General features: G+C 33.1%; 2 protein-coding genes across 2 annotated transcripts in view; one reads left to right on the forward strand and one right to left on the reverse strand.

Annotated features, from left to right (window-relative positions):
* Positions 1-5,259: 5,259 nt before the first annotated feature.
* On the forward strand, positions 5,260-8,679 carry LOC108203361 (two-component response regulator ARR12). Its single transcript, XM_017372270.2, has 6 exons — positions 5,260-5,612; positions 6,085-6,237; positions 6,570-6,965; positions 7,142-7,218; positions 7,296-8,344; positions 8,423-8,679. The coding sequence occupies exons 1-6, from the start codon at positions 5,483-5,485 to the stop codon at positions 8,460-8,462; spliced, it is 1,845 nt and encodes a 614-aa protein (XP_017227759.2). The 5' UTR covers positions 5,260-5,482; the 3' UTR covers positions 8,463-8,679.
* A 2,100-nt stretch (positions 8,680-10,779) lies between these two features.
* Positions 10,780-23,221, reverse strand: part of LOC108203848 (CHD3-type chromatin-remodeling factor PICKLE) — a 29,391-nt gene continuing 16,949 nt past the window's right edge. The window contains exons 21-31 of the mRNA XM_017373055.2: positions 22,262-22,343; positions 20,674-20,871; positions 20,133-20,298; positions 19,958-20,054; positions 19,691-19,765; positions 18,321-18,382; positions 18,151-18,227; positions 14,870-15,000; positions 12,836-13,262; positions 12,235-12,367; positions 10,780-11,230 (exon numbers count right to left, since the gene is read on the reverse strand). Coding sequence (XP_017228544.1) covers positions 11,229-11,230; positions 12,235-12,367; positions 12,836-13,262; positions 14,870-15,000; positions 18,151-18,227; positions 18,321-18,382; positions 19,691-19,765; positions 19,958-20,054; positions 20,133-20,298; positions 20,674-20,871; positions 22,262-22,343 — 1,450 coding nt within the window. The 3' untranslated portion in view covers positions 10,780-11,228. The remainder of the gene's footprint in view (positions 11,231-12,234; positions 12,368-12,835; positions 13,263-14,869; positions 15,001-18,150; positions 18,228-18,320; positions 18,383-19,690; positions 19,766-19,957; positions 20,055-20,132; positions 20,299-20,673; positions 20,872-22,261; positions 22,344-23,221) is intronic.

Consider the following 23,221-nt stretch of genomic DNA (forward strand, 5'->3'; position numbering starts at 1 on the left):
GGAGGTTGTGTTTAGATGATCCAAAACCTACAATCTATAAGGGTATTTATAGGTGCAGAGAGACTTGTGTGCTACTCTTTCCCATAATTAAATAATCTGAAACAAAATCAGATTAAAAATTTCAAGTTACTATATTCCATAAATAATCTGAAACAAAATCAGATTCTGAAACTTGCTTCTAATATACCCGAAACTAAAAAAGATAATTCTAATTTTTGATATTTTTCATTCAAAAATTCCAGAAAATTAGAAAAACAGAACGGAGCGATGTGAGAGGCGCCACCTACACGCCCCTCGCTTCTCCTTTATATAAGTATATTGATGATTTAATTTTAACATCATTTTATTAGTATTTTAATATTAATGGATTGGATCTTAATTAAATTATATTATTCGACTGATTATATTTTCTCCCTATTACTTGAAAATGGACAAATCCTAACAAATATATATATATATATATATATATATATATATATATATATATATATATATATATATATATATATATATATATAGAGAGAGAGAGAGAGAGAGAGAGAGTTTTACTCCAATGGAAACCTCCTTATTCTAGAAACTAAAAACCAAGCTGGAATATCACTAAATTATAAAAAAAACACCACTAAATTCTTAAACAATCCCATCTCCACCTCCATCTTCACCAAACCCACCTCCATCTTCACCAACCCCACCTCTACATCCGCCACTGCCACCACCTCCACCATAACCACCACCACCTCTATGTCGCCCGCCCCCTCCATAACCACCACCTCCATCTCCACCTCCATTATTTCTATAACAACACAATCTCCACATCTATCTTCACCAGCCCCATCTTGGTCGCTGCTTCAGCCTCCTTCAACCCCGTTCATACTTCTTTCTCCACCTCGGCTCAACTTCAAAACGCGGTGGAGCCGCCATTATTCCGACAACGCTCCAACCCCCTACTTCAAGCCGCCCAAACCTCCGCTACAATCATCCTTCCTCAATCTCCACCTTCACCTCCACCATCTCCACCACCGTCACCACCATCTGAATCGAAAACGTGAACAGATCTGGAGATTTTGAGCAGTTTCCGGAACATATATGGAGATTCTGGGCAGTTCCTGCACGTTTTCACTAATTTGTGCAACACATATCACTAAATCCTAAAGAGAATATCACTAAATTGTACTGAGAATATCACTAACTTGTATTGGTTTCTAGTTTTTATTTTAAAAGTGGTTTCTATTTGATCATGAGCCTATATATATATATATATATTTATATATATATAGTACATTTAATCCAAATTTAGTACAAGTAGATCTAAAAATTAAAAAAAAAATCAGAAAATTCAAATCTTTTCCAAACATAGACGATCGTGTAATACCTTTGAAAGATTCAGTATTCTAATCAATCGAATTTCAACATAATTTTGTAATCTTGGTTTTTTTGACAACAAAAACTTTTAAGATTGGAGTTAGAAAGGGATATGTAATGTTTCGTGTTTATATTGAAATATAACACGTTAAAGTTAAAAAGAGTTATATAAAGGTTATTATTAAAAAAAAATATTCAAAATTATATATTTATAATTTTATTTATAACATCATTATAATTTTTTTAATGAAATATTATATGATAAGGTATTGTTAGGAGTATTTTTAGTATTTGAAATTGTTTAACAATGTAAGACTAATAGACTCCACATTTGCAGACGTGTAGACTTGTAGTCCCAAAAGGAGAGTACCAAACCAAAAAATATAACTAAAACTTTGGAATACAAATTATACCCATGTTAGGTTATGTTGGCTTATTATATTATAGTATAGATTCGAGAAATAGTATAGGGTTGGAACGAGGAATCGGATTAAGCTAGTATGGGTATGGGTTTCAGATATCATATCTGATATCATGTGTTTCGTTGAGTGTTAGAATCAATATATACAATTTTTGTAAGAAATAAGTTATTAATTTATATTGATTAAAAGTATTAATAAAATTATTATTGTCATATATTATTGCATCATTGATTTAATTTTGTATCAAACATTAATATTTCATTACTTAAATAGAGAAAATAAAATAAAAAATAAATGCATCTTATACCTCAAAACCCCATCTCATACACACCTCCTCACTTGAGTATCAGAAAAACAAAATCTTATACATTAGGGGTTTAAGGTATGGGTTTGAGATTTGTTTTTTCCAACCAAACACGAGATATGAGTTTGGAATGGACAAACTACATGACTGATTCCAGATACCATGACCAAACGAACCCTTAGCTTTTTTAGTTTTAGGTTTTTTCCAAAATGTCCATAGTCCTTTTCCCACTCCCACAAGGTATTTCCTTTTTCTTTGATTATTTTTTTTTCATTTTCATTTATGATTTGTTTCAAAATTCATTAAAATTAATAATCATATCCAGTTTTATCCGAGCACAATCTCTTGCAAGGAAATACGGAAATTTCAAAAGCAGATAATACTTCTTTTATTAATTTTATAATTATTGAACTAAAACTTTTCGGCATGGCTATCGAAGTTGATTATTAACTTTGAAATAGTTGTGTCTATTTAATTTATATCTAAAAATTATAAATACATAAATAATAAGATAATAGTCGAAAATATATCAAAAATTATAATATCATAAAATTTCTTATGTTAGTTCTAATGATTTGATATAGAATAGATGCTATATTTATATGCACGTTGGTAAATCTTAGTTTAATTAACAAACTATTATCGAATCAACAAAATATTATTATTATTGAATGTATACATATGTATGTGAAGATTTTGTAATTTAGATATTTTTAAAAAATATAACATGTATAAATCTATATATATTTGTAGGCATAATCTATGAGTTATGTTTAAATATTTTGTTCCTCCTCAGTTGAAAAGTATCTACCATTTTTTAAAAAAAAAAGATTTATAGCTCAAATAGTCGTACTCAATGATTTGTGAAGTATTGTCCAAATACACTCTCAGATTTATTAAATTTTCAATAATATATGCGTCGCAAGAAGTCATTTATATAATTAAATATTATTTGAAATATGTGCTAATCAAGATTATTATCTATTTGTCTTTTAAGAATATTTTTTTTTTGCCAAATTTCCATTAAAAAATATAAAGTTGATGAGATATGTGTGGTTGAAACTTTGATTTGTCATTACAAATTTCAAAATTAATAAGATCAATTGACCTTTCAAACGAATCTTATATCTTATATTAAATGAATTTTGAGAGTCTTGAATGATTATCCTTTCTTGATATCATCAAGGAAAAATTCAGTTTTCGATACAATTTGTTTACTTGACTAAATGAAAATATATTTGGAGTCAGCGATTATAATATAAAAATAGGCTTAAGTTCTGTGGAGACCGCAATTACTTGGAGTATTGGAGTCCTCCATCATGGCCCTTCAATCAGCTTTAATCCAACGACTGCTATTTTTTCAATTTATAATTATAAAAACACTCGGTAATATATGTGTGTATCTTGTATAGTCTATACGCCGTATAAAAGTTTTATAACCGTTTACAGCGCCATTTCAGGATGCTGTTTTTCGTAAGCCCAAGTTTAGTGATATGTATGTATACGTATTGTCCCCCTGTTCTGTTCCTCGCATGAGTCGTTTTCGTTATTTCCAATTTGTCCCTCTGCTATTATCTTCTCGGAAAGACCTTTTCTTGCTGTTTCGCAAATCAGCAATTAACCACTGATTGAATCTCTTCTTCGAGAAATTACAAAGACTTGAAACTTGTAATCATCTCTTTTCACTCTTGTTTAGTACAAGGCGCATGGCCACAACCTATGGCAAAAGACTTGACACTAAGGGATTAAAGGAGGTGGATTTGGGTGTGGGAAATATATGAAGCATCACATGTATGAGTGACTTGAACCTTATGCTTGTTTCAAACCCCTAAGAGAACTATTAACAGCATAATCCATTCACAAGTGAGGAACAGTACACATAGATGTAAGAAATCATAGATCATATAGCACATTACAAATTTGAACAACAGATTTAGGAATGCGTCAACACCTAAACAACACCCATTTGTCAATCACAAGCTTCAGTTCTACAAATATTTTAGGAACAACACATTGTTCCCTCATACCGACATGCACCGATCATCTAGTCAACATCAAACCTATAACACAACAGAATAGTCGAAAATCTTGTAGATTACATGTCTACACTTGATTTGGGTGGACAAAAACATGAACTCCTATTGTTTCCCACTACAGCTTTCCTTCACTATCGGTTCTGTAATGTATGATCCCGTTGTTCTGCACTCAATTTGTGTTGAACATGAATTCCTGTTGTTTCCCATCGAAGCTTTCCTTCACTGTCGGTTTTGTAATGTGTGATCCCGTTGTTCTGCACTCATTGTTCTGCACTCAATTTGCGTTGATGTTCTTATCCCGTAGATTGTTTGATTTTGATTTGGAGGAGAAAGTTATGGATAACAATTGACTGTAACTGTCAAATAAATGTCTCACAAACGGGATCGTGTAAACCTACGAGTAATACGAAACCGTATACGCAATTATCCAATACGTTTTAAAGTATAAAAAAAATGACACGTGTACCTCAGATCTACCGTTCATTGTTCTTTTAATTTAATGGCATAAGATAGGGTCTCCATAGACTCCAAACTAATTGGTCTCCAAAGAGCCCAACTCTAAAAATAACTTAACGAACACTCCGCAAAACAAATTGAATAAAAAATTTGCTAGTGATGTATCCAACCCCCTCCACGTCACTTCGAGACAAACAATACCAACCAAAAAGACTGCGAGAATCTTATAATAATATTATTACTATTATTTATGATAAATTATAAATTAAATTTTTGATATTACATGTTTCATTTATTTTAAATTTTGTTACCTCCCCCGATTTGAAATTGTGCGAACCCAAACTTTTTCTCCAGATAACGGGGTAAATATATAATTAATTTTAATTGGATGATTATGTGTATAAGAAGGATCACATTATTATTATTATTATTATTATTATTATTATTATTATTATTATTATTATTATTATTATTATTATTATTATTGTGAGGAGCCAAACACTCATTATCACTAAAATTTGTGTGAAATTTTGGAAACAATTTTTGAAATAACTGACATTTTCTAAATAAGAAATTGGTAAGGACTTGAAAAAGGTAAAGCAAATGTTAACAAAATTAGCAGCATAGAATAATGAACATAATTAGGTGATAAATGTATGGAATGAAAAAGTAAAAGACAGAGTGGGGTGGGAAGTTGCAGTATCCACTCCGGACAAAAGGTGTTATGATTCCATTCTCTTGCTATAAAAGCAAATGTCTCTCCTTTTATGTAGCCAATCACAACTATCTAATTACCCCTCTCACTCTCTCCTTTATTACAACATTCTCTTTTTATCTCCATTCTTTTCTTGATAAATACCAAATCTTTGTCTTGATAATCTTCATCCTCGGCCTCTGCAAGAATGACAGTAGATGACAAAATTGATGGTGAAAAAGAGCAATTCCCTGTGGGCATGAGAGTTCTTGCTGTTGATGATGACCCCACTTGTCTTAGGCTCTTGGATACTTTGCTCAGGCGCTGCCAGTACAATGGTTTCTTTCTGGGTTTTCATCTTTCAAATTAAAGCTCAAAGCTTTCTACTTTCAACTTTATTTGTTATCATATTCCAGATTTTACTTGTTCTTCTTGGATGTTTAATTGGTCTTGCTTCTTTTTTCTTTCTTTCTGCCAATCTGTTTGGGAATTTACTTCTAGGATTCCAAAGAGAATTTGATTTGGATGATACTATGATTGTTTTCAGTTCAGTGAGTTATGATAATCTGTACAACTTCATAATAAATTGTGCTTTTTGTGAGCTTTCTGTGTGCTGTTCTACTAATATGCAACTTGAGTTCATCACAAATGCATGCTTCAGATGTTTATATGTTCTAGACCCGTATTGATTTAGTTACTTTATGTTTGTCACAATGTGGATTTGTTTGTTTTTATGTGCTGGTTTCCCTTTCGTGGCTTTAGTAAAGTTTATCGCTTTAGGTATATTTATGGCATTTGTTTTGTTGTCAGTAACGACCACGAGTCAAGCAGTAGTGGCATTGCAGATGTTAAGGGAAAACAAGAACAAGTTCGACTTAGTTATCAGTGATGTCCATATGCCTGACATGGACGGTTTCAAGCTGCTAGAGCTTGTGGGACTTGAGATGGACTTACCTGTCATAAGTAAGCAATGGATTACTCCCAATGCCTAAGTTGTTTATCTTGTCAACTGCATTGACATCTTTTATTGATCCTGTAAAGGAGATGCAAGTTGGTCGATATTTACTTTGATTAGGTAGATCTGTTATAAATGACAATACACATAATTTATCTTCGAAAAAGTAAACGTACACTAATAAAAACACAGAACATATGCCTGGCCAAAAGAAAAATGAGCATATTATCATCGGGCTTCTGGTCTTTCTTTAATGAGTTGTCCACACACAATGTGTGTTCCCACAAAATAATTACTTGACCAATTTTGGTTTTTAATATTTGTGGTGATATAATTGTAGTGTTGTCTGCATATGGTGATACGGAGCTTGTAATGAAAGGTATCAGTCATGGAGCTTGTGATTATTTGCTGAAACCTATTAGAATTGAAGAGCTAAAGAATATATGGCAACATGTAATTAGACGAAAGAAGCTTGAACCAAAGGATTCAAAAAATTCTGATAAGCCTTGTGTCGACTCTGGAGATTCTAGAGAAGGGTTTCAAGGGATCGGAGAACCTGAGCCAAACGGAAAAAATAACAGAAAAAGGAAGGACCAAAATGAGGACGACGATGAAGAGCGTGATGAGAATGGACAGAATGATGATGATCCCTCTATGCAAAAGAAACCTCGGGTTGTGTGGTCTGTAGAGCTGCATCGCAAATTTGTTGCAGCTGTGAATCAGCTAGGTCTAGATAGTAAGTAATATCTCACACTCTATATACAGTACTTTCCCTTTAATTTCTCCCGATACCTTCCCTGCTTCTTTACATTAAGCACCTTGGTTTTCTTTTGTCCTATGTTGGAGTTCTACTTTAGGTGTCAACTGTCTTCTCTGTTATTCCAAATCACACTAATATTTATACAAATGCAGAGGCTGTGCCGAAAAGAATTTTGGATTTGATGAATGTGGAAAATCTTAGTAGGGAGAATGTGGCCAGTCATCTTCAGGCAAATCACCGTCTTCTAGCCTCAAATACATGCACAGTTGTTTAGTCAAAGTGTACTAATTCATTCTTTGGCTGCAGAAATATAGGTTATACCTGAAAAGAATCAGTTGCGTAACAAGCCAGCAAGCTAATATGGCTGCAGCTTTAGGAAATGCAGATTCTGCTTTTTTGCGAATGGCCTCTCTAAATGCACTTGGAAATCTTCCTACTATGGATAGTTCTGGGCAGTTTCAGAGTGTAGCTTTTAATTCCTTTTCCCCCAGTAGCGTGCTTGGTAGGTTGAACTCTCCTGCAGGTTTGGGAATTCGTAGCCTCTCTTCTTCAGGAGCGGTTCAATTTGGTCTTGCTCAGAATTCAAGCAGCTCCATAAATGGTACTGCTAATTTTCACTCAGCTCCACAAACAGGAAATCAGAATGGAATACTTTATGGCATGCCAATGTCAACTGAAATACATCAGTTGCCACATAGCAACAATGTAAATTATGGAGTGCTCCCAGTTACCGAATCAATGATTTATACCAATTCCATTAGTTCTTTGGATGGAAAAGTAAATGTCACTGGCCTAAGCAACAGTCAATATTCTGCTTCAGATGGTTTCTCAGATGTGAAAATACATGTTGGTAGTTCAAGCAACGCTTGTTTTGGTATGCCAAATAACTCCCTAGTGGTAGATGGACACCACCTACATTCCCAGGGATTAGGTGGTTCGGTAAATCAATCTCTAGCAACAGCCAACTCCTTGAATTCAGGTTTTTCTTTTCAAATGCCAGATATAGAAAGACGTGGTACTTGGCCAAGTGCTGTTCAGTCATTAGGCGACCAAACAAATTTGCACAGATCAAATGACTGTTTTAGACATACCAGTCCAAGTATTCTGAGAGATAACAGCCTTTTAGTGCCCTTAAATATTGGAAGTGATCCTCATGATGCTTCTTCCTTCACACTAAGACCAACACATGTGCCAGATGGTAACATTGATCTCTTACAATGCCAATCAGCGAGCAGCAACACCCTACAGGGCTGGGGGGACAGTAAACAAGATGCAGTTCCTCATCAGACAAATCTTATAAGCAGCTCAGTGAACTCCTGGCTACCGCAAGGTGTTTCAAGTTCATTCGACCCAAGGTAAATAACAGATAATAGATCTTTCATAATGCTTCTGAACTTCATGATAATTTGACATTGTGTTTGTTCCCTCTGCAGTGTAATGTCGTCAAACAACGAGCATTGGAGACAACTTTAATGGTTGAGTACCTGGCTATGAAAGGCTAGCTACTCTCGTTATAGTGTTGACTCCTTGAAAGGTCTAGCAAGTTTAACGAAGGGACATGTATAATTAATATTAAAGTTAAAGATATCTTAATGGTTTCGCAGCTTTTGCCTTATTTGCATGCCTATATGCTTATGCTTCATGAAGCACATATATTTATTCAACTAATGGCTATATTTTGGTTGTTCTACCTTCATTTTGTTACTAACATATCATTAAATAATTTGATAAAATTATGCCAAAAACTTACCTATGATGATTTAAGCTAAGATAATGACATTCACATTTTGTACTATGTACATTTACTTTGCATAGTTAATGATATTATATTCTGAGCCCCAATATCCCAACATCTTATCATTTCCTGAATCTTGTTGTGAAGAGATATTTTAGTAGGTAGAGTTTCTTACTCTCTTCATCCTGGTGTTTTGGGAAAACAATAGTAGTGCTCTTGAACTATGCCTCAGGTTCAGTAGGTTATTACAAGTGCAGTGTTTATGCCAAGAACTACGTGACATGTCAGATGCAATGGAGTTGGTGTTGATATCAATAACTTCTCTTGAGGCTAATGCTTGGATCAGTGTGACTTTTGCTGATCTGCAGCCGGGACCTCTAACTGCTTAACCTCGTTTTTGTATCAGATGTCAGGTCTTGCAATGCTGTATTAGTTACGATACAGTTAGTTATCATAGTGGCCCATGACTTCTGCTATTTTTTGTTGTTTCTGTGTAGCTTCTTTTGTTTTAGTAAGTTTCTTGTATGCGTTTGAGTCAGAATCTTGGTCACTTGTACGAGTTCCGGAGAAGTTTGTTTTGAAGCCAACATTTTTTGCCTGATGGATCGGCAACTGCTAGTCAGTTGAGTGTATCACATCAAAAACTTATGTTCTACAATATAGATATGGACAATTTGTGAATAATTTCTCATTCCATATTACCTATTTTAAGTGGGATAACTAGCAGAAATGGGCTGTTCAAATGACAATATCCGAAGTGTGGGATCTCTAGGAGCATACTAATTTTTTGGGTATATATTTTTTAAAAATAAAATAATTAAGTCTATTATATTCAATACGAAAAAATAGTACTATTCTTTTGTTATTTGAGCAAATATTATGATATATAAATATATATATATATATATATAGAGGGTTACTCCAGTGAGAACTTCTTAAAATGAGAACCGTGAGAACTTCCTTAATTTATCATATTTTGACTAATCTAAACATCAAACTAGTGGGTACCCAATATAAAAAGTGTATATAAAACTAGTCTCTCCCTAACTAGTAAAAAAAAAAAAATTCAAAAAAAAATTCAAAAAAAAAGGTCCACTGCCATGTCATCAGTGAATTTTTTTTTTATTTTTTTTTATTTTTTTTTTCGGCTAGCTAGGTGGAGACCTTAATTATATACATTTTTTGTGAAGGTGCCCCTGGCGGGGCCCTTCAAATGAATGAGATATTGATAAATTAGAAAAGTTCTCACGGTTCTCATTTTAAGAAAGTTCTCATTTGAGCAAGTGCCTATATATATATATATATATATATATATATATATATATATATATATATATATATATATATATATAGACACTCTACAAAGAACCATCATATATCATATATAAAATCTAATAGGGAACACCTACACACACAGAGAAAAAATACATGTAACAATCTCATTATTCATTAAATATATAATTAGTATATCCAAAAATAATATTTCACTATTTTTCCTTCAAAAAAAAGTTAAAAATCAATCATAACATCTAAAAATTGAAAATTAATCATAATATCTAAACAGTTTCTCAGTAAAACCAAATTCGTTCCAAGTGGTTCAATTTCATATTAGAACCAAATTTAAAATTCAAATTTATACAATCTTTTGTATGTATTAAATTATGTGTGCATGTTGTGTATAAATAGTATTCCATATTAGAATCAAATTTTATATATAAATATGATTAATTTTAGAATAATTAATGCAATCATAAAATAAAACCAAATAATTCTCTGCATAACTCTATATAAGATGAATTTTTAGGAAATAATGGCTTATATGTGTAAATATTTACAATTAAATTCAAAATTTCAGCTAAAATAAATTAACACGTGCTATGTCAAAATTTTAACTTTGAGAATGTCTTTCTAAGTTTACACTTACAGGAACTAACGATCACAGCTATTTTGGACGGAATTTGAACAACAGTGTGCAATACTAAGCAAAACTCAAAACTAAGAGTTACATTCTGCCAATATTAAAATTTAAGACCAAATCGAGAAAATAACCAAAGATAAGGGATGCAACGTCCTATTTACTCTTAATATAATAGCTAAGAGGTACATGCATTACAGTATCCACCACATCCGCTCGTAAAGAGTAATAAAATCCCACTATTACAACAGTTAAAGGAATTAGTCAAGACCTAGTCAAGAGCATAGGGCTTATCTAAATTCTGACGAACCAGCTAACATCATTTCAACCGAAATCCCCCCCTATTTGAATGAAGTAACCAATTAAAATCCCTCTATTTAAAGTAACAAATTCACCCACCTCCTAACTTTACAACAGCCAATATACCTTTTGACACATAAGAAGACTGTCAAAGTTTTCTATCAAATTTGGCAGAGACTTGTACATGAAGTGTAGAAACAACAAATAGCAGCAACAGTTCATTTTAAACTGTTCCTTCCTCTTCCCCCCTACTGCTCCTTGCCGCATTTTCTCCCTTCTCTGTGCATTTTTCTACACTCAATACAAAAATAATAAATAAAGATTTGCATAGATATATAGTGTGTGTTTGCATCTCTGTGTAATTTTTTTTTTTTTTTTGGGGGGAGGGGGATAACATTAAGCACACTAGTTCATGATATGTTTGAGTATCGAGGAAGCTTAGCATCTGTATACACAAAAACAGAATGTTTTACATAATATGTACACTTTTCCACGTAGGTAATGTAGATTAGATTCAATGATGAAGTTAACATGCTTTAAAAAAAAAAAGCTCCTAGATATCACCATTGTCATGAGTGTATTCTGTTTACACCTATATTAGGTACTACAAAAGAACATACATGGAGGGTAAAATCAAACCACCAAGTAAACCAGAAGATTCTTGTGCTTGGATATATTGTGACTGGAAAATTAATCCCTACAGCAAAACTAGCAAAACTAACATCAGTACTACCTAGTGTGTCCTGTATGCATATTCAAACAGGTCAGCAATAGATACTTAAAGGTCATGCTATGCATCTTATCTAAAGGAACTTGAAACAGAGAAAAGAGAAGCCATGAGAGGTGCAATGCTAGGTATCTTCAGAAAAGAATATATATACACCATCAATGGTGAAAACATACAGTTCATGGAGAAAAATACACAAGTTTTAAGGGTTCTGGATGCTCTATGAAATTTTATACTATTGTCCTCTACATTCATACCAAGAGATTAGCACTACAAGTTGCATTTGTCTTTTTCAACATCAACTAGATTTTATCGCGCCTTGTTCCTGAGACTACTGAGGAAATAGCATATACTGTTGTGAGTTGTCAGTACCCACGACATGATATGTCTTTAAAGTATATGATACTCCTACTTGACACTACTGAAACCTTATATTATCTTATAAGCAAACAATCACACTTAATTTCAACAACAATAGGGAGAGTAAAGATATCATGACTAAATGGAGTTTGAATTTCTGTCCCTGGCTTACAAAAGGAAGCTAATAATGAAAAACAGGTTCACTTACAGATTACATTCGACTTGGGCAAACAATCAGACAACTCGGATTTATTCTCTTTGCCATTTGGATCTGCTACCTCGACTGCCTTCGACTCAGACCCCATGTGCACAGCTGAAATCTCATTTGATTTGTCGTCCCCCTTCAATTGTGAACCCAAATGAAGTGAATACCCTCATCGAAATTAATTAGATTTAAAAATAATAAAAAACACAATATGAGTCAACAAATTCCAAACATCAGTTTATGTAATCAATCTGGTTGCAAAAGGCTTTTACAAGCAAGTTCCTAAAGAGGACAACTCTTGTCTGAGATGCTCACAGAACAAAAAATTAACTAAACTTGTGCCTGATACTGTCGCTTAAAAACAATTAATGATGTACATCCATTTCCGAAAAAGTGTTAAATGTTAGAGATAATGCGTAGTTTTCATATTTCTTTTCTGCGCCCAAATTATAGTATTTCATCCTAAACTTTCTGTGTAAATAAAAAGTCATGACTTGTGCTATTGACATTAATTCATTATTAGATAGAAGGTTAGCATCACGACAACTATAAATGAATTTAACTACTAACAAAATTCAAAAACGAGAACATATGAGAAACTTACAAAAACTTCTTTCTGATATTCTGCATTGAGTGCTTTCTCTAAAAGAAGCACCCGTTTCTTGACAAACTCAACCTGTCTTCTCTGCATCTCTCTAAAATTAGACAGAACAGTAGAAGGGTCCTGATAAATTTGTGCTACGCTGATGCCATCAGGGGTTCCCTGGGCAGCATCAGTTCCTGAACCATTTCCACCAACCGCTGTCTTCAAATTATAAGCCGTTGTTTCAGTGCTAGAAATATTTACACCCTGTGCTTGCAAACCTCCAGCACCAGCAGCTTGTTCAAGAGAACCACTAGCTCCAGAAACGTTTGGTTGAGATCCTGAGATTGGAAGGTTTATAAAGGGCAGATTTATTTCCTGACAGATCAGCTCCTGGACTCTCCATTCCTTGTCGTCAACGATAGCTTGCCATTTCCCATAGCCATGCCTTCATATCAACAAGTTAATATGTTATATAAATATATATAGACACACACACACGCATGAAACTGTAAGCGACTGCTTTATTAAATTGAGAATTATGGTTTTCCAGAAGATAATAATAAACTATACATATAGTGGGCAGTGTTCCCCAATGATAGGGTACTTTACGGTGTATTTCAAGCTAAATGCAGTTAAACTAATGGTGTGCACAAAAATCATCCTCTCCTCAACTGCTAATGTAGATTCACATTGTTGGGTTATAAAAAGACTATCGACAAGCACAGGAATTAAGTTTGACATTCTAGGAATATTCTGGGATTATGATTGATGAATGATTCTCGGGGGATTCACAGGAACGAGATTTAAAAAGTATATTTAATTAATAGCAACAAGCGCACAATATAATAAATTACGAACCAAAGCTAAGATCAACCCTACCACAGTATCAGCTGTCAAGCTTATATTAACCACTGTCAAATGCTAAATTTTCCTTTCTCAGTGACCTTGGTAAGTAAAACGGCTGACAAGTCAAGTGAGCATTCATCACTAAATTGGTTCCTCACTGGCAAGGTAATCCTTTTATTTAACCCTTGTCTTTTCTTTAATGAATGTTGCCAAGCCTTCCAGCAGTTGCATTAGAAGGGTAAAAAGAGGCTGGGAAAGCATAACTGTTTATGGGCTCAAGGACAGAGCCCAAACACACATATTAAATAGTCAAATAATGAAATATTAAACTGGGCAAAAGTATAGTAGCCGAAACAATTTACTGTATATTGATCAACATACACTAAAAGCAGTACAAGATATGTAGACATTAAATTTGGACTTGCAGTAGTTATGAGAATGTGTCAATAAAAGGTTTCCTTGCATCAGTAAAATGGTAGATAAAATTTCAAACAAAAGAAATACTAGTTTATTTCCAGAAAGTGTACTATACTTTACTGTTATGCATCTTGGGAGGAACAAAAATGATTGAACTCTCAAAAACCAAGGAATAACAACTCCACGTGCTATTGTACCCTAAAACAGTCAGATCCCTATACAAGCCTCATCAGGAATCAAACAAAGATGGTTGGAAGCATATATTCAACAAAAGATGATGGCCATGAAATCCTATACATAATTCGACTGTGGTATACTCAGGCACCATTAAAGCCCCATCACCTTTAATGATGAAACAAACAGACATAGTAAAGCAACTATTTACAACATAAAATGCATTTATTTATAAACATAAATACCTAGGTGCATACACTATACATACATGACATCTACGTCAGTATATTTGTTAGCTTAAACAAGTTATTATAATTATTATTGCTTAAACAAGTTATTATAATTGTTATTGCTTAAATTACAATATAAGAACAAAGATTAACTTTAGTATTCTAAATACGGGAATATCTAGGGTAAATGTTGGGAACGGAAGTAACAATACTTAACTGCTAGGTCGAAAAGAGTATCTGGATGGCAACTCCTACTATGGATATTTTAACGAATTTATAAATTCATAAAGTAGAAACTGACCATATAATCAATTTAGTATTGCTCATAATAAGTTACACAAATGTATTAACTTAATATACACATATATTATATAGACAGGCATACTTTTGTACTGCACGAAGAAGTAACAAGTCATGCTCCTCCTTCCATAATCTTCCACACCTCAATCCTGGCAACCGCTGTACAATATCTTCAGTAAATAGTGGACTACCAGGAACTTGTGATGCGCTCTTTATCTGTAAACAACATTAGATTACAAAGAGGAACCTGAATTATTGCTTAGACTAGTTAAGATTACAAAATTGATATAAACATAAATTGAGAAGTAAAATGTATAACGGAGGTAGCAATCATATTATAACGGAGAAAGAGAATAAAAAGATTTGTTGCTGCCAACTCCAGCAAAATAGCAATAACGTGTATAAAAATGCCTTTGTTATATCCAAAATGAGATACTGCTGCTAGGTCAAGGTGAGGATAATAGAGGAGCAGGTACCACTTTGACATTCTCGTGACGCCGTTTTAAGGATAAGGCAGGGACAAATGAGTAAATATGGATGTGAGGTCAAGTTAGGAATTAATTCAACTGGAGGGATAAGATAAAAAGGGGTAAAAGAAGAGATTAAGTATCGGGAGTTTTAATTTGTATACCTTAGTGGTTGTGTTGCTGGCTACTCGAAAGTCTGGTCACTCGTCATTATTCAGTAAATACTCTCAGATTGTTACTTGTTGATTAAAGTCCAGAGATTTCACTTTGATTTTGTTGTATTAGCTGTGTGAGTCCCAGTTCAATTTGTTGCATTGCATCAACATAATCAAATGATAGATATTAATTGTTTCTAGAATAAGTATAAGAAACATGTTTGAGACTAAAGTCACTAAACATTAGGAATCGATGTTTTGCCTTGAACCACTACATGAAGGCATAAAACGATGCAGAAGTCAGAACTTATGTCTGACACAATTACTAATGGTTGTTCAACATGCTAAGATCACTATGAATGTCCTTCTAAACAAGCAAGCAAGTCAGCAATATTCAAGCACCAAACTAACTTGAAGATCTAAAAACATTTCACAAACTAAGCCGTTTGAAAACAGCAAAGTATTCCTACAACTATGTATAGCAGAGTAGTCATAGAGTCCTATGACTATAATAAGCAAAGTTTTCATTGTTATATTACAACAATGATAGGAGGTTACATGTATCCTATACATATTCTGCAATAACATATATGCTGCAGGGGCAGCCTTGGGAAAGGTACAAAGACACTTAGATTCAGCAATGTCATAGGCTTATAAAGCTTTTACTCTAGTATTTCATAATTGCATCTTATCCCTTTTTCTTTAGCTCATCCTCATCTTCAGTGATTATGTTAGCTGACAATTATCATTTTGCCTTTGATTTGCAGGTACTCTGGGCCCTACAAATAATATGCATCTTGCCAATAGGATTTTTCTATTGCTTTTAATAATTAACATATAGTTTATCTTAAAATCCTATCTTCTGATTCTCATTCACCGACCATTTTAAGTAGTATCACAGTCCAATCACTGCCTGAGTCAACTCTGGTCAACCGAGTCAGCTCGCTCAGATCCTCCCCATATCTATCCTGCATCCATTTAATTATGATAAACCTGTTGTATTACATTAAAAAATAGTAACACTAATGGAATTACACTATATGACTACCATCAACTATGTATAGTTAAGTGAGTTGTACTTGAGAGGTTTCTTCATAATAAGCCCTATTGTTTATCCATAACTTCAAAAGCCTTGATTACTGATAAAATATACAGTTATTGGACTGAGTCTCTAATTGGGCTGGTAAATACTAGGGGCAGTGGCTTCGCCATAGTTAATCCACCGAAGTTTTACTTTATTATATTTTTCACTTCATATATTTTCATCTTTACAAGTTCTGTCAAAGGTATCAAGAGTTATGATTTTCCATCAACTTCTTAATTTCTAGGGGATCTAAGAGTTTGAGGGAAAAACCTATACATCAGTATCGGTTACTATTCATCATCACTGTTCATTGAGCAAATTACATCGTACAGTACATCACAGAAACACTGTTAGCATCGTAGTATTGTAGGTCAAAAAAACAGAGAAGAGACGAGTAAAACTGGCAGGAAAAATATTGATCTGGGAAGAATGGGTTGACACTTTACAAGGAGGTAACCTAATATAACCCAATTATTTATTTTTATAAGCAGCCCATTACTTGCTTGGTTTAACCAGCCCAATCCACTTATATCTTTTTATTTAAAACCCCACACAGCCCACTTAATTTAGTTAAGCCCCGATTTATCAAGACTATTGGTGGATTATTGCCTGATACTTTAAAACATGTTGCCTCCATCAAATCTGAGATTGAGAGGATAAAAGATGATTTTTGTGTCTTGAAAATGAATGTGATTTCTTGGACTACAAAGTTTATTCCTGATATCGTTGAAATATGTCATAAGAATACAACCTTACATTTGCATGAGTTGGATAACACACCATGAAATTGCAAAGCTAAGACGAAATACAAAACTGAATTGTGAACAGAGAAAGGTCTTATAATGTTAACTTCTTGGTGAGAATGAAATATCACATTCTGAGATTGCAAACAAATATAATAATGTTGAGGTAAAATTATGTATAATGTAGTTTACATGTATCAAATATTCAAATAGGTATATTTACATAAGCTTAGTTTATTTCTGATAAGCTTAATTGTTCGCAGGCCTCAGCCAGTTATGATTGTATTTCCCGGAATCCATCCAAGACTTAATTATTGGAATATATTAAATTGTTAAATTAGATAATTTCTTGGTCGCATTTCATAACTTTTTTCCCTTCTGCAGTTTAGAAAATCCTCGGGGCCCTGGAATTTCCATCATACATCTTCGCAAGTTCTATCTTGTTACCGTTCAAGTTCATATATTCATCTTCACAAATTTTGTCCCACAACCCATATTAAACTTGTGGCTACTGGTTACTTATGTAAACATTTTTTGCCAAAATACTTGAACATGTATAATTTCAAAGTCTCAGACATCCACCTAACACATCAACTCTTGTATATAAGATGACTGGCTGCTGTAGACTTTTGTGATATGACATGATGCTTGTAGGAAGAGTAGATTGAAAGGGTATGAGTGAGCTACAAGCCCACTACAGCAGCACAATGAATGGTTAACGTTAATAGATTAATCAAAATGTCTTGGCTTGAGAATAGGGAGAATGACATGTCTGGATTAAAAAAAAATTCAGATTGATTAGATGCTTTCAAATATAAGCATGACTTTGAATTTTGATTTGAAATGAATTTATGTTCCCAAACACAGTCTAAAAAATTAACCATATTAAAATTTGTATGAATGTATGAATGACTTACTTTATCTCTTATGAGGAGTAAGACCGCAATCCTTACAAGGACATCTTGTATCCTTAATCCTTCTTTTGGAACACCATCTAGTTATAGTAAGAAACTTGTCAGAAACAAACACTTGAAGTACAAAGATAGAGGTATAGAGGTAGAATAACATATAAACAAGTAGAATTCACCAGAAAATGTAGGTGAGTCAGTAATATCCTCTGCAATGTGGGCTAAGAAAAGTTTCGCATAACTGCAAAATAATAAAATTAATATTAGTTATTGCAAAGTGATGCTGTGTAGATTTTTGCATACTACATTGTTAAAATCCGCTGGTAAAAATCAACTATAAACACCCAATTGATGTTCCTGTGGTCACAATTCAGAAAACAATTCTTAAATAAATTTAGTCCTTTCAGAGGTTGTCTATATTCGTTCTGAGGAATCACCTTATGTGTTATCTTCGCTGTTTAAAGGGTAATTTTAAGCACTGGGCAAAATGCAGCATAAACATTATGGTAAACAACCTTCTTGCCAACACAATTAATGAACACCATTCGACTCTTCCAAACGTGATAAATCGCTAGCCTCTGATTATAAGAGATAAGGTGAACCTATATCAGCTTATAATTGGACTGGTTTAACTTGTGATATCACAAAAAGAGTGACTAAAATTCTTAACTCATCAAAAGATTATTCTCTAAATAAGGAGAACCCTAAAAATACCCTAATAAAAAGAAAACAACTTCTGGTTATATATATGCTTTTCAAAGCCAATAAACTACAAATATAAAAATAAAGAAACAGAACCTTTATTACTCCACTAATATAACCTAAAAATATTCCTAGTAATCTCCTGGCATAACATTATAAACTTCATCACAGATCAAACTTACTCGATCAATCTTCTATTTCCTTGTTCCACATCAATAGTTACTGCTAATGGAAATCCAGGATACTTAATCGTAATATATCATTCACAGATGACTTTACATATCTAAAATCCACACAATAAAAACTCTGATATTCACTAAAGCCACAATCAACTGTGGGAATAATCAGTTAATCACCCCTAAGTCTGCAAAGCGAACTCTTGCAATTTAAAGATGAGATCATGTATGCCTAACTTAAAATAATGCCAATATCATTCACATCTTTTTAAGGTGAACAAGTGTATGATGTAATCGTCAATCCAGAACCTTGCAATAGTGAATATTAGCATCATGTATAATTACAAATGTCAGTAGGGGGAAAGTATGAGACAATTATACCAGACTTCCTCTTCCTTTATTTCTTTTATATTGTCTTAATGTATCAGCCACTTTTTTCTTTCCACATGCATCAGCTATGTATTAGAAACATTATAATAAAAAAACTTTTTCTTAGATGATCAAATCATTCAATTATTATTTCACAAAATATCGATAGAAGGAGATTATCACAGCAACATATAATCAAGTAAATGTAACAGTGTAATTTCAGTCAACTGCCATTAACATACCAAACTAAAGAATAATTTACAACAAGAGTCTAGCTTCTATAGCTAAAAGAAACAACATACGCATCAATTTCTTCATAAGTCTTCTGCTTCAGTCGTTGTGTAAACTCTGCCCAGTCGAATTCCCCCACTCCAAATCTACAAAGCATAGATGCTCACATATTAGAATATGATGTAAATGCATGCACAACTATGTAACCGCCACCGACTTATATTAAGAAATGTTACTATGATGATTTAATACGAAATAACAGATAAAGAAGAAATACTACAACAAAAGCAAAAGTCAATTACAGTAATTTATTATATATGACCGGATGGAAAACAGACCTCATAAGAATTTGGACAAATGCAGCCCTTTGATTTTGACTAAATCCAAGAACTCTAAAAGTTTTTCCTTCTCCTTCCATAAGGGGACGAGGTGCCACTGTTAAGATTAAAGAAAATAAGCACTCGTCAAACAGTTATCAAGTCCTATTCGCACTAAAAGGAACATGAATCATACCCCGGGCTTTCTTTTTGTAAGGCTTTCTAACAGGTGCAGCTTCAGCTTCAACTACCACTTCACCATCAGTTCCATCATCGGTCTGTTCGACTTCGTAGTTATCATCTTCGCCATCGGAGCTTACATCTTCCAGTCCAGCAAGGTCATCATCATCAACAGAGACCATCTAAATAAGGTCAAATAATGAGTAACGTTAACATTTAATTCAACCTTAGTTAACTACATTGCCATCTAAATACTGGTAGGTAAAAACTACAGATAGAGTGGTAGTCTGGTAGACAATTTGCTTAGCTGCTCAACCTAACAATGTTAGCTAAACATCAGCATAAAGGCCAACAAATAATCAGGCAAACATGAAGCTATATTACACAGATATAAGATTTTATATCTTCATTAGATGTCAAGTTTTTCAATCAGTCAAACCTGTGTAGGCGATGTGGAAGAAGTAGAGTAAACAAAGAGTATCAGCTACTGAGTTTCATTTAACTTAAAGCAGTGAGTATTGGTTAAATACCATGAAGTTAGATACTTAAATAGTTACCTGCTTGCGGCTTCTCTTTCCTTTTCCCATGGCGTTAAACTCCTCAACTTTGTGCTCTTCAAATCTATCTTTCAACAACTCCTCCCAGTAATTTGCTCTTTCAGAACTGATTACAGTGGTTTTATTTTCTATTTCAGGAATTTGAGCTTCCTCTTTCGCTTTAGCTTCTGTCTCATCAATGTACTCAAAATTTGCTACCTACACAGGCGATGATTAATTTCTTTAATGCAAAAAAAAAAACGAAAATAAAAATCAAAAAAACTTCAGGTGACACTTGCATATAAGGAAATGTTTCAATATACAAAAAGTAGTTGCACAAAAATATAATATTAATCAAGGTGAGGATATACTAATTAAGGTAAGAAGTAAGAACATTAGTGAGGAAATGAGATGTCAAGGCAAAAGACTTGATACATTATTTTCACATTCAATGTCCAAATCTTTCAGTATGATAGTTGAACGTAGAAGTATGCTGACATGCAAAATTTAGCGATTTGAAGATAGCTTGTTAATAAGAGAGGGCCAAGAGACGCAAAGTTAATAAGACTTCAAGCATATGTAACAAATTAATGAGATGACAAAGCAGAGCCTTTATCTCATTTAAAGTATAACTACAAGCATAACTAAAAATTTGAAACCCTAAATACTATCATTATGCAGTTATACTAGGTCAAATGGGTTCCCCACCATACTAGTATATACATTATCCAAGGTGGCCAGGCTTCAAGGCGAGCCTGACTCTAGGTGCCAGGCAACGGACTTAGATATTGCATAGGCAATAAAATGGCAAACAGGGTGTTACCTGCAAAATGTCAATTAGACTTATGTGTGTGTGTCTGGAATATATGTTAATACATAGTTGCGGACACAAAGATATTATAAAATACTACCATATGAACGACCTTTATATAGCTAAATAGATGTCAAAACTCTAAAACATACAAGCTATTGTTTTGGATTAAAAAGAAAGTACAATTAATGCCCATGAACTTATTATCCAACAAAGTCAATATTACAACTTTGTCCAAGTCTCCGGATAGACCATTTACAAGTCCAAAACGATGAGTAACTGACCACAAAAGCGACAAAAATGAAGATACCGGATAAGGCTACAAAAGAAAATTATCCAATCCTCCATTTATCATTTGACTTCCTTTATAACTTTACAGGGACAAGATACGAGTTTGGAAAATCAAGGAATTTCACTTTTCTTATTTTCGGCCGGGTCAAGATTCATTCAAGTTACTGAATAATACATCAGTTAGACAACACCTAACATTTCCTTAGGCATGAAACACATCAATTGAGGCCCAGCCATTCTACCCCATCTATCTGCTTAAGTGACATTTTGACAAACAATAATATATCCAGTAGTACAGAAACTAATGAGATTAAATACTTCACATTGCTTAAGTTAATTGGTTGTAACTTTGAACAAAATAGTCCAAGAAATTAATTAAACCCATCAATAAAATTCATACTCTTAATTGTTTGAATGTAACTTCGGACAGCTTGGATTTGATCATAACAAAAAATACTTCACACGACTACAACATATAATTAGTAATAACACTAAAGGAAATTAAACCTTAAAGGCCTTCAAAAATCCATCCTCTTCTTCTTCATCCAAGGTGGCCTCCTCATCAACAACTTGATCACGATCAAGTAATCTGAAAGATAAAAGTTATGACCAAGTTCACAAGACACAGCAGGCTGCGGGATAAATATACCCTTGTAAACCAGCAAGCAAACATATATATTTACACATATATGCACACTCAAATATAATAACTGATAAACCAATTTATACTATACTATAATAAGCCAACATGGGTATAATTTGTAGTCCACGGTTTTAGTTATATTTTTTGGTTTGGTACTCTCCTTTTGGTACTACAAGTCTACAAATGTGGAGTCTATTGGTATTATATTGTTATACAGTTTCAAATACTAAAAACACTCATAACAATACATTATCATATAATATCTCATTAAAAAAATTATAATGATGTTATAAACGAAATTATAAATATACAATTTCGAATATTTTTTATTAACAAGAACCTTCATATAACTCTTTTTCACTTTAACGTGTTCTATTTCAATATAAACACGAACCATTACATAACTCTTTCTAATCTTAGAAGTTACTGTTGTCAAAAAAAATCAAGATTACAAAATTACGTTCAAATTCAATTGATTAGATTACTAAATCTTTTAAAGGTATTACACGATCGGCTATCTTCAGAAAAGATTTGAATTTTCTATTTTTTTTATTTTTAAATCTATGTGTACTAAATTCGAATTAAATATACTAAAATCCTGATATATATATATATATATATATATATATATATATATATATATATATAAGGGTTTGTCCGTTTTTAAGTAATCAGGAGAAAATATAGTCAGTTGAATAATAAATTTAACTAAAATTCAATCTATTAATATTAAAATACTAATAAAATGATGTTTTAAAATTTAAATTATAAGTAACAAATTACGAACTATATACCCGCCCGTGCTTCGCACGGGTTAAAGGCTA

The sequence above is a fragment of the Daucus carota genome, chromosome 1, assembly GCF_001625215.2.
Source record: "Daucus carota subsp. sativus chromosome 1, DH1 v3.0, whole genome shotgun sequence".
Lineage (NCBI taxonomy): Eukaryota > Viridiplantae > Streptophyta > Magnoliopsida > Apiales > Apiaceae > Daucus > Daucus carota.